Source organism: Sphaeramia orbicularis, chromosome 11 (genome assembly GCF_902148855.1).
Source record: "Sphaeramia orbicularis chromosome 11, fSphaOr1.1, whole genome shotgun sequence".
Lineage (NCBI taxonomy): Eukaryota > Metazoa > Chordata > Actinopteri > Kurtiformes > Apogonidae > Sphaeramia > Sphaeramia orbicularis.
In genome coordinates, this window is record NC_043967.1 from 25,007,950 (window position 1) to 25,028,123 (window position 20,174).

General features: G+C 36.8%; 2 protein-coding genes across 2 annotated transcripts in view; both read left to right on the forward strand.

The window, feature by feature from the left end:
- Nucleotides 1-9,363, forward strand: part of pef1 (penta-EF-hand domain containing 1) — an 11,453-nt gene extending 2,090 nt beyond the window's left edge. Inside the window, exons 3-5 of the mRNA XM_030147765.1 lie at nucleotides 2,974-3,129; nucleotides 6,616-6,759; nucleotides 7,275-9,363. Of these exons, the coding sequence (XP_030003625.1) occupies nucleotides 2,974-3,129; nucleotides 6,616-6,759; nucleotides 7,275-7,504 (530 nt within the window). The 3' untranslated portion in view covers nucleotides 7,505-9,363. The remainder of the gene's footprint in view (nucleotides 1-2,973; nucleotides 3,130-6,615; nucleotides 6,760-7,274) is intronic.
- Nucleotides 9,364-16,178: 6,815 nt separating this feature from the next.
- smim12 (small integral membrane protein 12) lies at nucleotides 16,179-19,966 on the forward strand. The gene is made up of 2 exons (XM_030147909.1): nucleotides 16,179-16,239; nucleotides 18,869-19,966. The coding sequence occupies exon 2, from the start codon at nucleotides 18,923-18,925 to the stop codon at nucleotides 19,196-19,198; it is 276 nt and encodes a 91-aa protein (XP_030003769.1). The 5' UTR covers nucleotides 16,179-16,239; nucleotides 18,869-18,922; the 3' UTR covers nucleotides 19,199-19,966.
- Nucleotides 19,967-20,174: the final 208 nt, after the last annotated feature.

Consider the following 20,174-nt stretch of genomic DNA (forward strand, 5'->3'; position numbering starts at 1 on the left):
TCCCCAGCCCTTGACCCTGCCTCTACCTTTTTCTTTTCACAGCTGCTGCCTAATGAAATACTGTGTCTATAGAACAAAGGTTTGAGAGTGTTTTTTAGCAGCAAACCAGCTGATTTTGTAACTCCATGGAGATTTTCAGGCATGTCAATGTCATATTTATGGATTTACTTTCTTCACACGTTAATAATTGTACTGATTATTAACAACAAAGGAGACAAGTTACAAATATTTGGAAAGACCATACATTAAAAAAAAGAAAAATCTTACTGTCAGATTGTTCTAATTACTCAAATGAAATGCTTTGTTGAATGGGTTTAAGATGACTGTCAAATCAAATTAAGAAAGAACAATGCAGTAGTATTTCAACAACAGTTATTATCAAGCTTCATAATAGACTGGATTGATGTAACTACCAAGTGCTCAAATAAATGTTCTGTTTTCATTCAGTGTTGATAAGGCTATTAGTGACATGTGTTTAATCACATGGTAATGTAGACAGACAGACAGAGCAGCTGCATCAAAGCCAAACTAGTGCATTATTAAATATACTAAATGATACATAAGAAAAAGACAATGTGAACATTGGATCATAATTACCTCCGCCAAGGAGGTTATGTTTTTGCCAGGGTTTGTTTGTTTGTCTGTCTGTTTGTCTGTCCGTTAGTGTGCAACATAACTCAAAAAGTTATGGACAGATTTTGATGAAATTTTCAGGGTTTGTTGGAAATGGGATAAGATAGAAATGATTAAATTTTGGTGGTGATCGGGGGTGGGGGGGCCCACGGGGGGGCCCATTTCCACCAAACCCTGAAAATTTCATCAAAATCTGTCCATAACTTTTTGAGTTATGTTGCACACTAACGGACAGGCAAACAGACAGACAGAGAGACAAACAAACAAACAAACCCTGGCAAAAACATAACCTCCTTGGCACGGGGGGGGCCACTGATCAGCCTTGGTGGAGGTCTGCGCTCTACGAGTGCTTCTAGTTTGTTTATAATTTGACAACAGTCAATCTATCCCTAGTTTTATTGTACAAAACAAGTGGAATCTGTTTTCTGTCATTTATGTTTATGTTAATATGGTTAAATGTCTTCCATTTTGATTTCAACATCAGTTGGTGTGTTCCCATAAATGTCTTTAATGCACATTTTCATATTTCGCACTGGAAATTTTTTTAAGGAATTTGCTAAATTAAGAAGAAAAAAATGCAGAAAAGGTTTTTGTGCATTTGAGGTGGTTTTTGCCATTTTTATCAAATAGTAAAAATTCAGATGTAGCAAACATTTAACCAATGATTGATCAGCTGACTTATCAGCGTCTTGCTGCATTTTCACAGATAGTCTGATAAAGTGTGAAAACACATCTGCTGTAACAGGTCATGTGGACTGATGACGAGTCTGAATTATTCCTCTCATTTGTGAAAAAGACATCACAGCTATTTTGGATGGACAACAACAGAATGCTCTCCTTGTTCTTCTGTTTATTAGATGAGTGTGTAATGTAGCATACACTTCCATCTGCAGGTGACACAACCAGTTAATGAAAATGCATTTTTTCTTTTGCCACATTTCAAAAGTTTGCTTCTATTTTTATGTAAATATAGCCAATGAACCCTCTACAATGAGACGATAAATGTGTTAATATTTTATGTCACCATAAAATATTTATGATTAAAAATGTCATCAGAGCTACTAAAAAAAAAGCAAACAGATTTCTTAAGGCTGCTAGCTGTGGCTTTGTCTGATTTGCTAAATGGTGTGAATCCATGACCAGAACCTGCAGGCTTTCATTTGGCCATGTGTTTACATACTGATTGTGGATTCATGGCACCTGTAAATAAAATGATTTTTTATGTTTATTACATCTGAGGTGCTCAAATAATTATGAATGTTTGTATTGCAAGGACAGTGAAAATACTGTTAATACACTCTAATACAGCACATTGTCTTCAAGGTTTCTGACAATGGTACAGGGTTGTACCATTGTGATGTAAAGGCCTGCTTCATTTGGTCACCCCTCAGTTGTGCTGTATGCCCTTAAATAATGATAAAATATAAACGGAAAAGATGACAGGGTGAATTTCCATAACGTGAATGAAACATTTATACAGTACCTAATATGATATCTTCCTAGATTTTCATCTGCAGTGAATGTCATTTATGGTCATTTGTGGTCTTTTATCACTGAGACCCCTGGTAATGGAACTTTAATACTGTGCCTTTAAACTATGTGTTATTCTTTATTTTGACCTATTTTGGATCTAGATCATATTTTGTTATTTGTGTTTAAACATAATTCATCTCTGGCATGGAAAGAAAAACAAAAAAATATTTAGGCAAATTAAATGATTAAAGAGATTTTCAGACTCAAAGTGGGCCGAGGCATATTGAAGTTGGGGACTGACTGTTCTACATTTTAACATTTAACATTTCAGTGCTTAAGAACTTTCCTCCAGGCTACATTCATTGTTATGGTCCTTATACAGTATATCATAGAGTTTTCCAACTCAGCGCCTTCTAAGCACCCAAGGCAAAGCATTGAATCAAGCACAGATGTATTATTTTTTATGATCAATTTTCTGCTTGACAGAGTCAGCATAGTTTCAGCTCTCATACAGTAGAAGCATGTTTGTTCAGATCTCAATGAATTAATAATTAGTCTGCATTGCAATGAGACAGCTTCATTTCCACAAAGCTCCACTGTCTTCTTCCTTTCTCTTCTGCTAGTTTTTTTTTTTTTTTTTTTTTTATCACACTACACTGTTTTCCTCAAAGGCTGGAGCTTCTGTGAAGTGTTAACTGTTGAAAAATAAAAGAATGAGAAATAATAAAGAGAATAAATCAAATTAGTTTGCTCAGAAATGGGAAGAGAAAAAAAACCCAACAACAATCTTTTCAAGGAGGGATCTGTAACGTCAGTCTTAATCCTCTTATTTATGTCATATCTACTCTCTTCTTCCCCTTTCTTTAGGTAACATCCCTCCTGGTATTAACCCAGAAGCGTACCAGTGGTTTCAAACTGTTGATTCAGACCACAGTGGCTTCATCAACCTAAAGGAGCTGAAACAGGCCCTGGTCAACTCAAACTGGTCCGCCTTCAATGATGAGACCTGTCTAATGATGATCAGTAAGTGGTTTAATTACACAAAATGCTCCTCTAAGAATAATGATATGATTTTAAGTATGTGAAATATTTAAATGCTTTTAGTTCATGGAAAATCCAAGGGCGGGGTCAGCATGTGATGAACCACCAGCCCTATTAGGTTTCTTACAATGCTTTCCTGTTTCTTAGTAATGAAATATAATCAGCAAGGAGTGGGTAAGCCTAAACAAAGACTGAGTCATGAGTGTTTGGTTGTCTTTGGTTTGGTTGTGCAAGTAACCCTACATTCCAGTCCAGGTGGTGACGAATGGAGAGTGTTTGTTTTCTGTCTCATACTCTCACAAACAGAAGGTCCGCAGTGATGAAGTAGGGGTCAGATGTTTACATACGCTTGGGCTGAGACAAGTAAATTAATCTACAGGCCAGAAATACAACAACAGGGTTCCTGCAGGGTCTTACAAAGACTTAAAAGTCTTGAATTTACAAATCTGCATTTAATACCTTAAAAACTCTTTAAAAGGTATTACATTTGATATGGTAGGTCTTAAGTTATGTTGAAATAAACTCTTTCACTGTATTGTGTTTAAATGTGTCTGGGAAATGTCCAAGCTGCAAAAAAAGGAACGGTAGTCGACTCAGTTCCACCCGTTCCAACCCGACAATTTATATCAAGATGATAGAAAAATTCTGAGGTACCATCTAAGAATCACGACAGAGTCACTGGATTCTGGAATCAGAAGACTTTACATATGGCAAGAAGTCAAGTACATAGAACAAGATGCAGCAGTTGACTAACACCAGGAAGTCTAAGATCTTATGAAAGAATGTTGATATTACAATCATTGGTCTAAATATCCAAACATAATGATGTTGATCAAGTTCACCATTGGCTTAGGTTTCCAAAACACAGTGATGCATGGGTTCAGTGACCGCGTTTGTACTCTTCTCCCACCTGCCCTGTGGCCTGATATTCCCAAGGGCAACAAAGCGCTCTGTCCTCGAACTGGTCCCATGAGACAGAAAACATACAGATAGAGAAGAAATGGTAGACATATCCTGGGTGCTTTCTCATAAGATATGTCATCACAACACATCTATGACTTGTGCTCTGGACACCTGGTATTTACAGAGAATAGTCTAATATCATATTTCTCTAACACAAAATTAGGAACCAAGTATCACTAACTTTGCAGCCCCGGTGAGAAATGATCACAGAATATTCAGCCCAACACGCATGCAGCTGTTAGTCACACATGCATCGCCTGAGAAAGCTGACTTTGTACGGCCGTGAAATGGACATTCAGTTCTGTTCTAAGTAGTCTTAAAAAGTCTTACATTTAACTTGTAGAAACCAGCAGGAACCCTAAACAAGGGAAACAAGTGAGGGTATGACTAATACAAACTGAGCACATGGGTACTTTGGGGCAAAAAGTTCGTGTTATAAATAAATTAAATTATTATTTAGGCCCGAGGGACAGGGACATCGGCTCCCAAATGACGCCATGGGAGAGATGATGTTGTGATACCACTAATGACTGCTTGGTTTGGCCCCATAGACTCACAATGAACTTCTCTTTAAAAAATAGTTGGTGAATAATGTTCTGCCAGGAGCCATTCCAGTCTTATCCATGTTATTTGGAACCCATAAATGATCCATTAATAAGATCAGAAGGAGCTGACGTTTAATGGAATGACTTATGTGAGGTCTGTACGACAGTGGAGGAACCTCCCTTTGATTATTTTACACCAATAGTAGCACAACATTCATAGTTCATCTGTGGGTTTATGGCTCATAACATGGTCATGTTTTGGGCCAAATTGTGATATCTGCATAACTTTACTCTTCCAACACTGCTGATTAATTTTTCATCATTGGCTATGACCTGAAAAAAATATGATTTTATGCAGTTATTCTATGAAGCTAACAATATCTTTTAGTAAGTCGTCGCTGTTGGGCGGAAACCTCTTATGTCCAAAACAGTTATTTTTCAGTAAACTGGAAAAACAATGTAAGTTATAAATAAATGAATGGAGTTAAGAGATGTAGTCACAAGGTGTTTTCAACACTTTTCATTGGTTAAATATTTCTAAAACTATCAGGCCAACATGAAAACAGACCAATAGAATCGTTTTGATACCAAAAAAATAGACCAAAAATAGATGGGCAAGGTTTCCGTCTGACAGCAACGATGTGATGACATAAGATGGATAGAGCTGGACCTGAAAATTTGAGTATTTACATACTCACTCATGGGGGAGGAATTTGGCTATTTGCTTTTTTCATAAATATATTATATAATGCATGGACGTACATGTAACAGAAACGATGAACCACTTAGTTTCCCTCTTTCACCAAGTACAACAGTTACCGCATTCACAACCTCTCTGTATTAATGCAAGAGAATCCCAGATACCCAGTCCCCTTCACAGTGTCTCTGCTTTGACATAAAGGTAATTGGACTGAACTACAAGCCTGATAAAACACAAAGCAGAACATAGTATTGTGGCAAAATCTGTGTTAACAGTTTAGTAAATGCACATAAGTGGCAGCCACACAAACACAGCCTTCCCAGACACGCCCCTCGGGACGCTGCAGTATTCCATCTCAGATCATCAGCTGACTTCCTCTCACAGCTCTAATCATCTCGCTTCAGTTCACTGCGGCAGTTTTTCCATGTAAAGTATTCCTATTATAACAGAAACACAGTTTAAATCGCAGTCAAATTGACCGTTATAAGCAGATGATTGTTATAACTGAACATTTAATTTGTCTGCTGCCTGTGACTTTAAGACTTATTTGTGATAATGAGTACCTTAAACGGTGGATTTTGGAGATAATTTTATACTCAGTCATGTTCACATGTGTAGGCTATGATGTTATAAATGTGAGAAAATTAGCCTGATTTTTGGTTCAGCACTGTTTGTGTGGAAACTGGGACCAGTTTCATTATAATGCATCTGACTCAGGGGCATAACACAACCTCCTATTTCTTCTTTTTTAAAGAATTCAACCAGCTCTTGTCATGACTGTTTGACTGTTGCTTAGATACTTCAGGGTCACTTCACTCCTGTCTTTATGTGGTAAAAAGACTGCTCGATCTCAACCTGGGTTAGAACAAAAGTCCTAAAATTTAGACACAAGTACATGCTTACTTCATTCCCAGTAAATGATCTGAGCTTGATGCCAATTTCTGAGAATTTCATTGCTGTTCATGTCAAAATTTAATGAATAGTTTAAATAACTAAAAGCTGAAATTCTCTATTATTCAGCTATTGCTCTGACAGCATCATCAGAATAAAGTAGGCTGGCAGCTTAACTAAGAGATATATATTTAAATGGTACGTTGAAATGTGAAAAAGGTGTATGTAAACATCTGACCTCAGCTGTAGATGATGCTTTTCTGTACAAATTCTGTTTGTACATCAGTGCATCTTGAATGAACAACGACTGCAGGAGGCGGTTTGGGTCTCTGTTTCTCCGTAAATGACGTAATTTACATTTCTTGTCAGACATGTTTGACAAGACGAGGACAGGTCGCATGGACTTGTTTGGCTTCTCAGCTCTGTGGGACTTCATGCAGCGTTGGAGAGCACTGTTTCAGCAGTATGACAGAGACCGCTCAGGGTCTATCAGCGGCACGGAGCTGCACCAAGGTATTTCAGCTTATTTCAGCTTATTTCGAAGGGGAGGCAAGGGGGTGTTGTCTTTGATTGTTTGTTTGTTTGTTAACACTCTAGGAGCAAAACTATTGGTTGAATTCATACCAAATTGGGTTTATAGATTACCAGTGACCCAGAATAGATGCGGTTACATTTTGGGAAAAATAGGTCAAAGTTCAAATTTTGTATAAATTTTTAAAATCTTCTTTTTTTCCCCATTTACTTATAATGGGGGAAATTTCAAATGTCGATTAAAAACGTCCATTTTGTTTCAATTTACTTCAAACTTGGCACATATATAGAGACAATTGATATGCTGACATCAGCACATGCATAGACATGATGACATCAGCTGGATCCATGCCAAAATCAGCTACAATATGTGCAATGGGTGGGATTTGTTGTGCCTGGCACCACTTGTTTTGGTCATGTTGCTTTTGTAGTAAAGACTGAGGTAGTTTACGCTCTCATGTTTTTTTTGTTTTTTTTTCTGTCCTTTTCCCATTCAGCCCTCGCACAGATGGGTTACAACCTGAGTCCACAGTTTGCTGAGACTCTTGTGAGGCGCTTCTCTGTGCGTGGTCCACGTCCCGGCATTCAGCTGGACCGCTTCATCCAGGTGTGCACCCAGCTTCAGAGTATGACCCAGGTCTTCAGGGAGAGAGACACAAATATGTCAGGAAACATTCGCCTTAACTATGAAGATTTCCTGTCTGGTGCCATCGTGAGGCTCATGTGATGCTCACTTCTTCCACTGACAGTGGTCTCTGCACTGTGGAAGCTCCACACTCAGGCCATCATTTGCTCAGTTTTCTTGCTCTGTCATATGTGCCCTCTCTTGATGTTCTTAGAGCATAGCCAGTAGATATACACAGGAGACTGGACGACTTCAGTACAAAGCCTTTCATGTAATGTAACCAAGTTGCAGCCATCTTACTCAGATACCAAGTTCAAGACAAGGCATTTGTATCAAGTCTGGCAGCTGTCAGATTCTTCATTCATGAGACAGTTACGTGGTTATCAACACTTTAGACAAACCTCAAATGAAGACTAATGAATCCATAACAACAACTGACATAATACCCTGTTTTTGACCTAAATTTGGTGAGAACTTTCCACAAGGACGTAGGTCTATTATTAATATACACATGAATGATTAAGGTTCCATGAAAATAACAGTCAAATTAAGTTCACATCCATAACAAGTAGGTATACATACAATCAAAACATGCTGAAAAAATACCTTGACAAATATATATTAAATATAAAATATGTATTCATAATAATATATAATCAAATATATATCTCATCATGTATGTAATAGATCTAGTTGTCGTCATTTAGTGATAATTAACATTTAAGGACTGAAATCATGCTAATCAGTTGTTTGTAGAACTACATCTTGCACTTACACAATATTTTTCGAGAATAGGCTGTAATGTTACAGATGCTTTATGCTGAGACTATTTGAAAATAAAAGATGCTTAAAACGATTCCATTTTAATATGACAGTATATTATTCCAGCTAGTTGACATTCACACTTCTTGTAGCTGCTGCCCATTCAGTGACTGTTCTCAGATCTGGTCTCTGGTAAGATGGCGGTAACACCATATAGGAACATAGCTCGCACCTCCTGTTCCTATATCTATAAAACAGTATGTTGTATTAAAGCTGAAACATATGTAATGGTTAGTTGCAGTAGAAGAACCAGTCTGATATCATGAACTTAAATGTTCAGTAGCTATTTTCAAGATGCCTAAAGCTGTTTCAACAGATTAAGTTACACCGTAGGTCGGCTGGAAGGTGATGATACATCTGAGCCGTTTGAATCGTACCATAGATGCCTTGATGACTGTAATCATCAGCAACTTTGTTTACCAGTGCCATTTTTAATACTTAAAATATTATTGTTTGCAGTTATTATGGATGCAGTTATTATATGCAAATCTGAAACCCCAACCTACCAAAGCCCTGCTTCTGCAGAACTTCCTTTGGACTATTATTTTGCCAGGCTGTGCTTTCTATACATATCCTTTGTTTGTGCTCACAGGCAGCATTAAGTCATTCCAGGGCCACGATGCCTTTTTTAAATTGTATAATGAAGTGTAGACCATAAGGCACCTCTCTGCAGTGCTGTTACATCGTATTGAATATTGCTGTGTGAGTTGTGTAATTAAGTAAAAGAGGACCACTTGTTGTTACGCAGAAATATTCTCTTCTGCTGCTGTTTTAAAAAACTGTGAGTAGTGATCATGAGGTAGCATATTGGGGAAAAAAATTACACTTCTTGTTTATCGCACTCCTCCAAGCCAGTATCACCCATGAATTAAAATTTCATGAATGAAAAAACAATACATTAATAATGTTTGCCAGTTTCAACTAAAAGAAACTTCAGCTTCATTGATCACATGATCAGTATAATTAGTGTTGGTGTTAAATGAAATAGTACACGATTCTGATGTGTCATTAAACATGCATATGCCAACACGATTCTTAATGCCAATATTAAATAAATGTTTTTTGTACCATATGGTGATGGTGTTCACTTTTTTGATCAACTTGACTGATTTGCACTAATTAAAACACATTACATTCTCTGTGTTGTGTTAAATTACTAATAGTTTTTGATAGGTTTGGAGCACATTGTTGACATAACTGTTAGTATGATGTGTTTTTTCTTTTTGTGTCAAAACAAAACATTAACCCTTTATTATTCAGGCAAATTCAGTTTTTGCATTTGACCCATCCTAATACATACCCACAGTACCGAGGATTAACATTAGCAATTAGCATGCTTTTAGAGCAGTGAGCTGCCATTGAAGGTACTTGAAGACCGACTCCAGACCTTCAGCAGCACTGTGTTCAGGGGCCCGAACAGGAGAATGAAACTGTTTTTTAACGGCAGGAAACTGATTGAAACCCACATGGTGCAGAGAGAACAGGTTGACACTGAAAGGTTCCAGGATGTTTTTAATGTGAGGTGAAAGTGCTCACCATTAGACCACCATGTTAAGGTCAAGTTTATTTATATAGCACATTTACAACAACACAAAGTGCTGTACAAATCTGCAGATTCAAATGCAAGATATACTGTTAAAAACTAGTAAAATAAGAATAAATAGAAGATATACTAAAACAGATGAAAAGCAGATACACAGCAATAAGATAAATATCATCTAAAAACACAACCAGAAGAATAAAAAAAAATAAAACTCACACACTTGTATTAAAAGCCAGTGCAAATAGGTGTGTCTTTAAAACAGATTTAAAGTGCTCAGTTGACTGTGCACATGTGACATGTTACCCATTAGACTGGGTCTCCTTCAGATGTAGCCATTGGTGGTGCAAATCCAAACACAACCCATGACCTTTTACCTCAAAATTCCTAATAACATTTATCAAATTCCACTCTTCAGAACAAATAAGCTGCAAAAACAAAAGAGAACCGCCCCTGTCCTCCCATTCACAGCTGGTACTTTTTTCTCTCACCATCTGTTCGTCTTGTTGATCACCGCTTCTCCTCGTCTCATTCCAAAACAGAGGCAATCCATCATTTTCTCCTGTGCATCTTTACGCCTTCAATTTATATCTTAATCACAAGTAAATCTGGCTGTCCCGTGTTCTTAAACACACTATGGATCATACTCTCCCTACCACTCTGACATACATGTGAGACAACATTCTCACTATTTCCAGCCCGTAGACGGCAGTGCAGCAGCGTTTTTCTGGGTGATTTCGATTGAACAGTTATTTAACTTAAGTCCTGATTGTCAATTTCTGTGTAATGAGGAAATTTCCCACCACTGATCATGCCTGACATGTGTAATTAACTTAAAAATAGAGCAGATTTACAGCGCCTCAGTTAGTATGGATAGAACGCTCAACTCTGTCAGTGTCGGGTTGTGATTTGGATTGATAAGACATTTGGATTTTTTTTTTTTTTTCTCCATAAAAATCTTGGCTAGTGCAGCACCAAATCCCATTTGCTAATAAACAGAATCTGATGAAATAATCCTGGCAGTAGTGAAGCAGCTTGTAAAGAAGAACTGGCACTAATAATGTTTCCCACAGGGGATGAGCACATTTCACTTTATCTGACACGACTGATCAAATGCCAGTTCTAACAACTACAAGATGGACAGTACAGAGGGAGGAACAGGTACAAAACCATAATAACCCATGTGGAATTCTGTTAATTACAACACTTTCTGCAGTCATTTAAAGAAGTGATAACATTAAAAGCATAAATCTTTGAGTATAAATGGCCAGTGAGTCAGACCTGGTCATCCATTTATGACAGGCTGCTTTCCAATCACTATAGATCAGCTCTACGCCCTGCACTTTGCACAGATATAGTTTTCTGGAAAACTTCTGTGCCTGGGAGCTGAGGTATCAGCGTCATCAATCATATTGAGCTTTACAAATAACACTTACCGATTCACTACCCAGAAACTACAGTAGCATAAAGGAACTCTTTCCTAAAAGTTATGACTTCCCCGCTGGCTCGTCTGCAATGTACAGAATTTCTTTACCTCATTTCATAAGCAGACAAACAAAATGAAAGCTTTTGTGTCTTTGTGCTGCAGACTCTGAAAGCGTAGCTGTCTTAGCATGTCAAACTGTGCTTTTAAGTGGAACAAACAGACCTGGCACTTAAGGGGTTTGTCACCCATGTAACTCATGGCTTGTCAGTGAATGATGTGGTGGTGGCAGATGTGTCAGCCTCTTCTGAGTGCTCTGTGAAAGCTGGGTTTTGTGCAACAAGGCCATTTAGTGTTTGAAGTCACAATGAGATTTTATTTTTATGGTTTTGAGTGACATAGAAGTGACAGAATGGCCATGTTATGCAGAAAATAAAAACACACAGCTCACTTGGACTCTTGAGTGTTTACGATGTGAGTAGATTGTGAAATACAGGGTGGGGAAGCAAAATTTACAATATTTTGCGGCAGGGATTGAAAGACAGTGTATGACCAATTAGTTTATTGAAAGCCATGAGAATTTATTTGCCACAAGAAAATTTACATCATAGAAAATGTTTTTATTCTATGTGTCCTCCTTCTTTCCCAATAACTGCCTTCACACTCTTCCTGAAACTTGTGCAAGTGTTCCTCAAATATTCGGGTGACAACTTCTCCCATTCTTCTTTAATAGTATCTTCCAGACTTTCTCGTAATAGTTTTGCTCATAGTCATTCTCTTCTTTACATTATAAACAGTCTTTATGGACACTCCAACTATTTTTGAAATCTCTTTTGGTGTGACGAGTGCATTCAGCAAATCACACACTCTTTGACGTTTGCTTTCCTGATTACTCATATGGGCGAAAGTTTCTGAAAAGGTATGGATAATAGTGTTGGGTATGATTATGACATCAATATATGTTTGGTTTCAAAACAATTGACGTAGTGCCTGCTGAGAAAAAACAACTAAATGTTCATTGTAAATTTTGCTTCCCCACCCTGTATGTGCTTTTATTTTATTTGTCATTGTCGAAGATATGCTAAAACACTTAGCAACAACCCTAAAATATATAGAGAATGCATTTAAACTTATACAAAGATAAGTTAAAAGACAATAAAAAAAATGCATTTAAATGATATAACCATAAAAGAGTTCTGCTTTATTAACATAAAATGACCTGTATTTCTTACATTGAGTGATCAGTCCCAAAATAGTTTTCTACCTCCAAACATTAATGTGTTAATGTTCTCAGTTTTAATGTCAAATCTACTACATGAACAACATTGATTGAGTGATCATTTATTTAAAGCATGTGAAAGTAGAAAAAAAGACAAAATGAAAAAAAGAACATAATGAATATACAATATTTATGTACAGTATATATATTAAGGTGTGTCTTAAAAGTACCCAAAAAAAAATGTCAGTTATTATTTTAAAAGGGTCAGGCTGTAATTATGTTCCTTTTGACAAAAAAAAAACCTGCCACATTAAATGTTAGGCCATTTCCGTTATATTAAATGATTGTTATTGAAGAGAAGGCAAGCATGCTGAAAGCCCTAACAATGAACAAAGGCTCTGAAGATCAGAGGTGTTTGTAGCTGCCAAAAAGAATCTCAAAGTTGTCAGTGATTGTGCAGAGAGAGCTTTAAGCTGATTCGGGATTTCAACCCTGTCCTCACTAAACAGGAAGAACAGCCACAATACCTGCTACAAGTGGCTGAGGCCCATAGACGCCATAAGGTCAATACACTTAGCATTATGTAAACTAAGGTTTCTGTGCGGCACCACTTAAACAAATACTACGACTATAAAATTTTATAAACCATGTTTTTTTATCATTGGGAACATTTTTGGGGGGTGGCCCATAAAAAAACCCAAACTTGATTTTTAAGACACACCCTACTCAATATATACAGTATATATGATATGATATGATATGATCATATACACACTTACATCAATGCCTACATAATCATGCGTCTATACATCTGACTGTTCTGTATATTACAGGGTGGGGAAACAAAATTTACAATGAACATTTAGTTGTTTTTTCTCAGCAGGCACTACGTCAATTGTTTTGAAACCAAACATATATCGATGTCATAATCATACCTAACACTATTATCCATACCTTTTCAGAAACTTTCGCCCATATGAGTAATCAGGAAAGCAAATGTCAAAGAGTGTGTGATTTGCTGAATGCACTCGTCACACCAAAGGAGATTTCAAAAATAGTTGGAGTGTCCATAAAGACTGTTTATAATGTAAAGAAGAGAATGACTATGAGCAAAACTATTACGAGAAAGTCTGGAAGATACTATTAAAAAAGAATAGGAGAAGTTGTCACCGGAATATTTTAGGAATACTTGCGCAAGTTTCAGGAAGAGTGTGAAGGCAGTTATTGAGAAAGAAGGAGGATACCTAGAATAAAAACGTTTTCTATTATGTTAATTTTCTTGTGGCAAATAAATTCTCATGACTTTCAATAAACTAACTGATCATACACTGTCTTTCAATCCCTGCCTCAAAATATTGTAAATTTTGCTTCCCCACCCTGTATATGATATGAGATGATATGATCATATACACACTTACATCAGTGCCTACATAATCATGCATCTATACATCTGACTGTTCTGTATATTATGTGCATGAATAGGAGTGGGAGGAAATATTACCAATTCTATAGTCTTATAGTCCTTAGTCATAAAATAATTCAGCTGCTTCTCATCAATAAATGAAAACTCAATTATCTATTAAATAATAGAACATATATGAATATACGCTTAAATATACATGTGTACGGTGCTTAACAAATTTATCAGCCTAGCACCCAATGTAAGGTTCATGCCAGTTACCCTAGATTAACAGCACTGGTGATTACAAAAATAATGTATTTATGTGTCTGTAATGGTTGATACACTAGTATGTACAACTTATGACTGAAGTCATATTTTTCATGCTGAGTTATGATTATTATTGTTATCCATACATTTTCAAATTTACTGTTTTACAAAAAACAGAAAAAATGGTAAAACACATTATTGTTTCTTGATTAAAGCGTCAAATTATAGTTATTTACTTGCATTCCTGAGCAGAAACATTTGTTTTAGTGACTTTTCAGAGAAGCCCAGTGAGCCGGCTCAAATTTGGAAGTAAAAAGGTCAGTTTGGGTTGAAATTCTTCATTCCTGATCAACTTGGTAAATGTCAAGAGCTCACTGACAGTGAAAGAGTCTGCATTAAAGCACTTGATGATGCTGGATGGTCCCTGAGATAAAAAGGGAAAGGTGATGTAGTAAATGTGTTAACCCATAAAGACCCAAACATCCACCGTCAACCAAAAGCATACAACTGTTATAAAGTCTTCATCTACTAATCCTATCAACACATGTAAATAATTGGTGTAAAATACAGTTTGTCATCTTTTCATGGTCATCAGATATGACCCATTTGGACGTTCAGAGGCTCCGTAGTGAACGTGGAAACACCGTCATTTTCTATGACATTGATTCACCAGTAAAACCCATGGAATTGGATCAATGACAATGGATACACTCACTTGATTTATGCTCAATTAATGATATATTTTACTGAAAAAGTCACTTTAAAATGTGATTTGATTTGTTTGATCTATCTCCCCTTTATGTGAAGCACTTTGTAACATGTTGTTTGAAAAAGTGCTACATAAATAAAGCTTTACTAACTTACTTACTTACTTACTTTTTCTTCGGTTTTTTTGTGTTTTGATACAGTAACCTTTGACTTCACTCCAAGCTTTTATCAACATCTATGTCAGTGGTTCTCAGTCTTTTTCTGTCAGGCCCCCCTTTGGAGGACGAAAAATTTCTTGGCCCCCCTCAACCCCAACAACATTGTAACAGTGGTGCAATTATAATTTTTATTGAAAGAAACATCAATACTGTAACAATACTTTTAGCTTTACCTTCAATTATTTGTTGCGGAAATTAAAAGTAACTTAGATTTTTGTGTGAACAATATAAATAAACTCAACAAGACTGCTCCTTGAGACAATATTTTTCCAAATAAAAATAGGAAATGCGCAATTATCTTACAACTATGACAATAAAGTTCCTTTTTTTTAGAACAACAAACAAATTTTGGTAACAAAGACGAATATTTTAACAATATCAGTGGCTGCAATGAGCCCGTTTACATTGCACATCTCGGAACATTAAAGTGTAAACTGTACAAACTGTGCAAAAACAGAATATTCCACATTTTTCTTTCCCGGTCCAATCCTTGTCCATTCTCCAAACCTAAACTTTTTGTCAAGTCTAGTGACAGATCACCATAGCAGTAGATTAGTTTGATTTCTGTCCCTAAAATTAGTCCAGGGTGCTCCAACACTAAAATATTAGTTCCACCTGCTACATGTTATAACCTGAAAAAAAAAAAAAAAAAAACCAGGAGTGATCCCATGCCCCCCCCAGCAAGCCTTCGCGCCCCCCCTAGGGGGGCCGCCCCACAGTTTGAGGAACACTGATCTATGTGATCAGTCAATTACACACAGGGAAATAGATGATTTTAAGTGGAAAAATGCAAAATTCAGAGGATAATATTACGATAAGTAGTGATAAATCACTTAGGAAAGGTTAAATGGAGAGAAAAAATAATTTGGGAACTGCCACAAAAGTCAGACTGGGTCATTATGGGTTAAGCACTACAGTTACACATCTACTCACATCATCACAGTAATGAACCTGACAAAAAAAATAATCACTGATTTTACCTATCATAATCCTCACAATAGCATCTTATAATGTACTATTGATGGTGCAAGTACTGAAAATGTGTGTGCATGTGTTTTGGTCCTTTTCCTTTACCTTTTAGTAGTGTACTGTTTTGACCACTAGGCGGGGCTAAAACACAGCCCAAGCCCCGCTCGTGACAGGCCCTTGAGTCTCCTCAGCCAATCAGGTTTAAGCAGGAAGACGTGACACGGAAGTGACGTCGATCCGCCGCGGCGCCGTCAACGTGTTAGCAAAAGGTGAGTGAATGTTACACAAAATGAGCCACTGTCCTCATTATAGTGACTGTAAAAGATAGTGTCAGCACATGTGACTTTACTTGTGTTCATTAGTGGAGCCGAGGAAGCAGGTTTATGTAAATGGTGCTCGGAACGGAACTTAAAGGTTACTTAATACTAAGTTGTCAGAAAGTAGCCTGCTAAGGGTCGGACATTTAGCAGCTAGCATTGAGTGACTTTCACGCAGTTTACTACTAATAATAGAAAATAAATGTTACATGTCGTGTCATTTGTTACCGTTAAGATTTTTCGAGTTGCACACCGATATATTCTCTCAGGTTAACAGGTGGGGTTGTGCCGAACTCCATAGTACATTTAGGCATTCACAATAAGTGCCTGTGAAAAGTTACAAATGAAGTATTGGACTTTACACTTGGATTAGTGTCTTTTACGTAATTCCCATAATAGCCATTCACTTCAACGTGCAGCACATGATGAAATGCAACATGCAGTTGTTAAAATTAATAATTGTTTTTAGTTATTTAACCATTAAAGTGCTATACAGGGAGCAGACGTTGACCTAACAGCTCCTTTTACCCCATCAGTGTTATTGTAAGGAGGCTCAGACTTTAACTGTTTAACCTTCATCTAATGTTTAACAACAGATTTTCTGTCTGGATAAAGCTTCAGGATTTGTCAGCTCTTTATGTTGTTGGATTGACATGTAAAAAGGAGATAAGGGTATCTGAAGGACAGTTAAGTCCATCTGTTACTGATAAATACAGCCTCTTAACCAGGGTTTCATATTCATTTGAGTTCAGGGGCCACATACACTCCAATGTGATTTCAAGTGGACTAGTAAAATAATCTAATCCACTTCACTTTTATTTGTAGAACACATTTTACTAACACAAAGTCTCCAAAGTGCTGCACAGAGTACAAATTAGCATAAATAAGTAAAGTGATAAAAACCTGTTCATAAGCATACAATCAACAATAAAAAAAAAAAACATAACCCATAAATAATGTCAACTCCAAATAATTTGCTGTGTTTTAGATTGTCATAAGTAAAATTTCACTGTGAAAATGTTTACATCTACAAACTATCCTTGAGTAAAATCTGAATAACATGAACAACCTGAAATTTCTTAAGAAAAATAAGTGTCGTGCCAAGATAATTATACCTCCGCTTATTTATTTACAGATCACAGGCAGTGTTACAGCAGTATAAGGGATAGTAATATCAAGAGAGAGGATTCAAGTACAGATATGAAAAAATAAGTAAATAAAGGGGTAGTCAAAATTACTAGACCACATAGCACACATGTTTTTGGTGTGTTTTTTTTTTTTTTTTTTTCTTTTTCTTTTTTTTTGGCCATTAAGATAGCCATAAAATGAATACAAATCTACAAAATATAAAGTCAGCATTATATTGTATAAACAATGGAATAGATCTAATGTTCCTTACAAAAACATGTCACTGAATGTCACCCAATCATGTTCCTTCATAGAGGAAACCAAATTAGTCATTGTCAGATGTGATCGTGGTTAAATTGATGGTGATGATGATCTTAGGACAGCTGGATCACAGTGATCACAGCTGTTTGATTCTGTTGACTGTACAAAGACTATCCTGTGCATTAAGTATATATTTAAGTTAAAAGGGGACACAACCAGTAGGACTCACTTCACTTGATACTTGTTGTGCTCAGAGCAACCTTCTGCATGTTTCATGAACATTATGAAATGAAATCATTTGGAGGCACAATACAAGGTCAGTGTTTTCCGATCTGTCAGGTATTCTATTAAGTTTTGCCACCTCTGTTAACACAAATATATTAAGAAGCAGTCATTAAATACAGTAGTGATAAATAAAGACAGAAAGGTATTTTAAAGTATGAATAGTACTATAAATGAGTCTTGGACTTAGCTGAGAGCTATATACTCACTAAAATTACGCACTGAGTAGAAAATAGAAGACACTTGTATGCGTGGGTGTATGTGAATAATGGATGAGTCTAAAAGATAATCACAGAGTCAACTATTTTTATTTGGGGTGGGGATTAAAGAAAACTGTTGTACTTTATAGAGGCGAGGGATTAATGTTTATGGCACTGCTTCTGCCTGAATGCAGCATTTAACTGAAGTCATGTGTTTTTAGAAATGAAATGATATAAATAAGCTTGAATATCTTAGTTAAAATCCTTATTCTTGTTTGAATCGTAGATCAGTAATATGTTTTAGGATTCATATTACAGCAGCTCATCTGAACTACTTTATAGTGATGTGTTAGTGTAAACATATACTAAACACACACACAAAGTCACTTGCTTACATTAGATTTGATTCTTCTACAATGTCAAATGTTTTTCTTGGCCTCTAACAGAAAATATTCCTCCTGGACACTTCTGCTTCTGAATTCCTTTTATTGAATTCAGTTAAATGTTGTTGCCAGAACATAATTAACCACCAGAATCATCTCCAAACCACAAGGGGGAAGCATGTGAGAGGAAATATTTTTCAGATTATAAATCATTAGTGTGTAACTACTAAGGTTATCATAGCACATATTTAAGAATAAGGACCCAATAAACTCTCCCTTCAGCATCATTACTGTTATTGCCTGAAATGTGGACTTAAATCTCACCAGGTATTCTGATCCGGTTCCTTGTGGAGCACTCGGGAGCCAGCGTGGTGTGAAGTCATGTGGCCTGTAATCTGGACAGCGATGCGGACCTATGCCCCATACGTGACTTTCCCCGTGGCCTTTGTGGTGGGAGCAGTGGGTTACCACCTGGAGTGGTTTATCACAGGGACCCCAAAACCCCGAGAGGAGGAGAAGGGCATCCTGGAACTGAGGGAGGAAAGGAAGCTGCAGGAACAGGCGGGAATGGACAGCACGCAGGTACTGAGTTTAAAGGAGAAACTGGAGTTCACACCCAGAGCGGCTCTGAACAGGAACCGGCCTGAAAAGAGCTAACCCGTCCTGCCAGAAAGAACTGGAATCTGCCCGTTGTTTGCTTTGAGATTGGTATCAGAAGCAGTGAACTCGTGGGTTAAACACAAACTTTCATCCTCACTCGAGCCATTTCCAGCATCGGCATGCCTCCACTTTGGAATTCAACAAATATTCTTCATCGTCAAGTGTAACTTATATGTGAATATGATGCTGTGACCCTACTTTTTTTTCTGTCCTTCATTTTTGGATCACATCATATATGGGACCTACGGTGTCACCCTGTCAGCGCCAAAGTATTGAAAAGACAACGACATTTGATTTGCTTTTTCTTCGTTTTTTTTTCCCGTCCCCAGTCTCTAGACAACACATTGCCCGTCGTATGTCTGTCTCATTGTGGGATGACACTGTTGCTATTAAATCACACAAATGTCACATCTTTCTCATTTCCTTATAAGAAAGGATTTCCGTGTTTCAAGCCTGTCAAAAAGAGTTTTTCCCTTTAATCTTTTCTGTACGTTAGGACACGATTGGAAACATAAAAGCCGAGGAAGAACGACAGGCCTTTGTTGGAGTTCTTTTTATCTCGCATAACCTTTCATGGTATGCGACAAAATAAGCCAGTCGTGTGGGAGGTCTCTCAGGAAGTTTAAGCTGCTTAGTTCTATTGTCTGAAACATCTACACACTACTTTCATTTTACAGTCTGCATGGTTTTTGCATATTAGAAGTTTTAATTATGTGTGATCCTACTGAAATGTAAGGAATAAACGAACTGTATACACTGAAAGTGCTTAAACTAATGTCATCTTATTTCAAGAGGACCTGCTGAAGAGTTGACATCACCTCTTTTATGGACATTTTTTTTTTTTTTTTTTTACTCGCCACCACCACCACCACCCCTCTTCGGAGGACAACTTTATTTTTAATTACAGCTTGTGTTTAAGTAACAATCTCAAACTTTATATTCATGTTTTTCCATTCTTTGCTTGTATACATAT

Bases quoted from the DNA above. Each gene is read 5' to 3' on its own strand.
- smim12 (XM_030147909.1), top strand. From the start codon at position 18,923: ATGTGGCCTGTAATCTGGACAGCGATGCGGACCTATGCCCCATACGTG.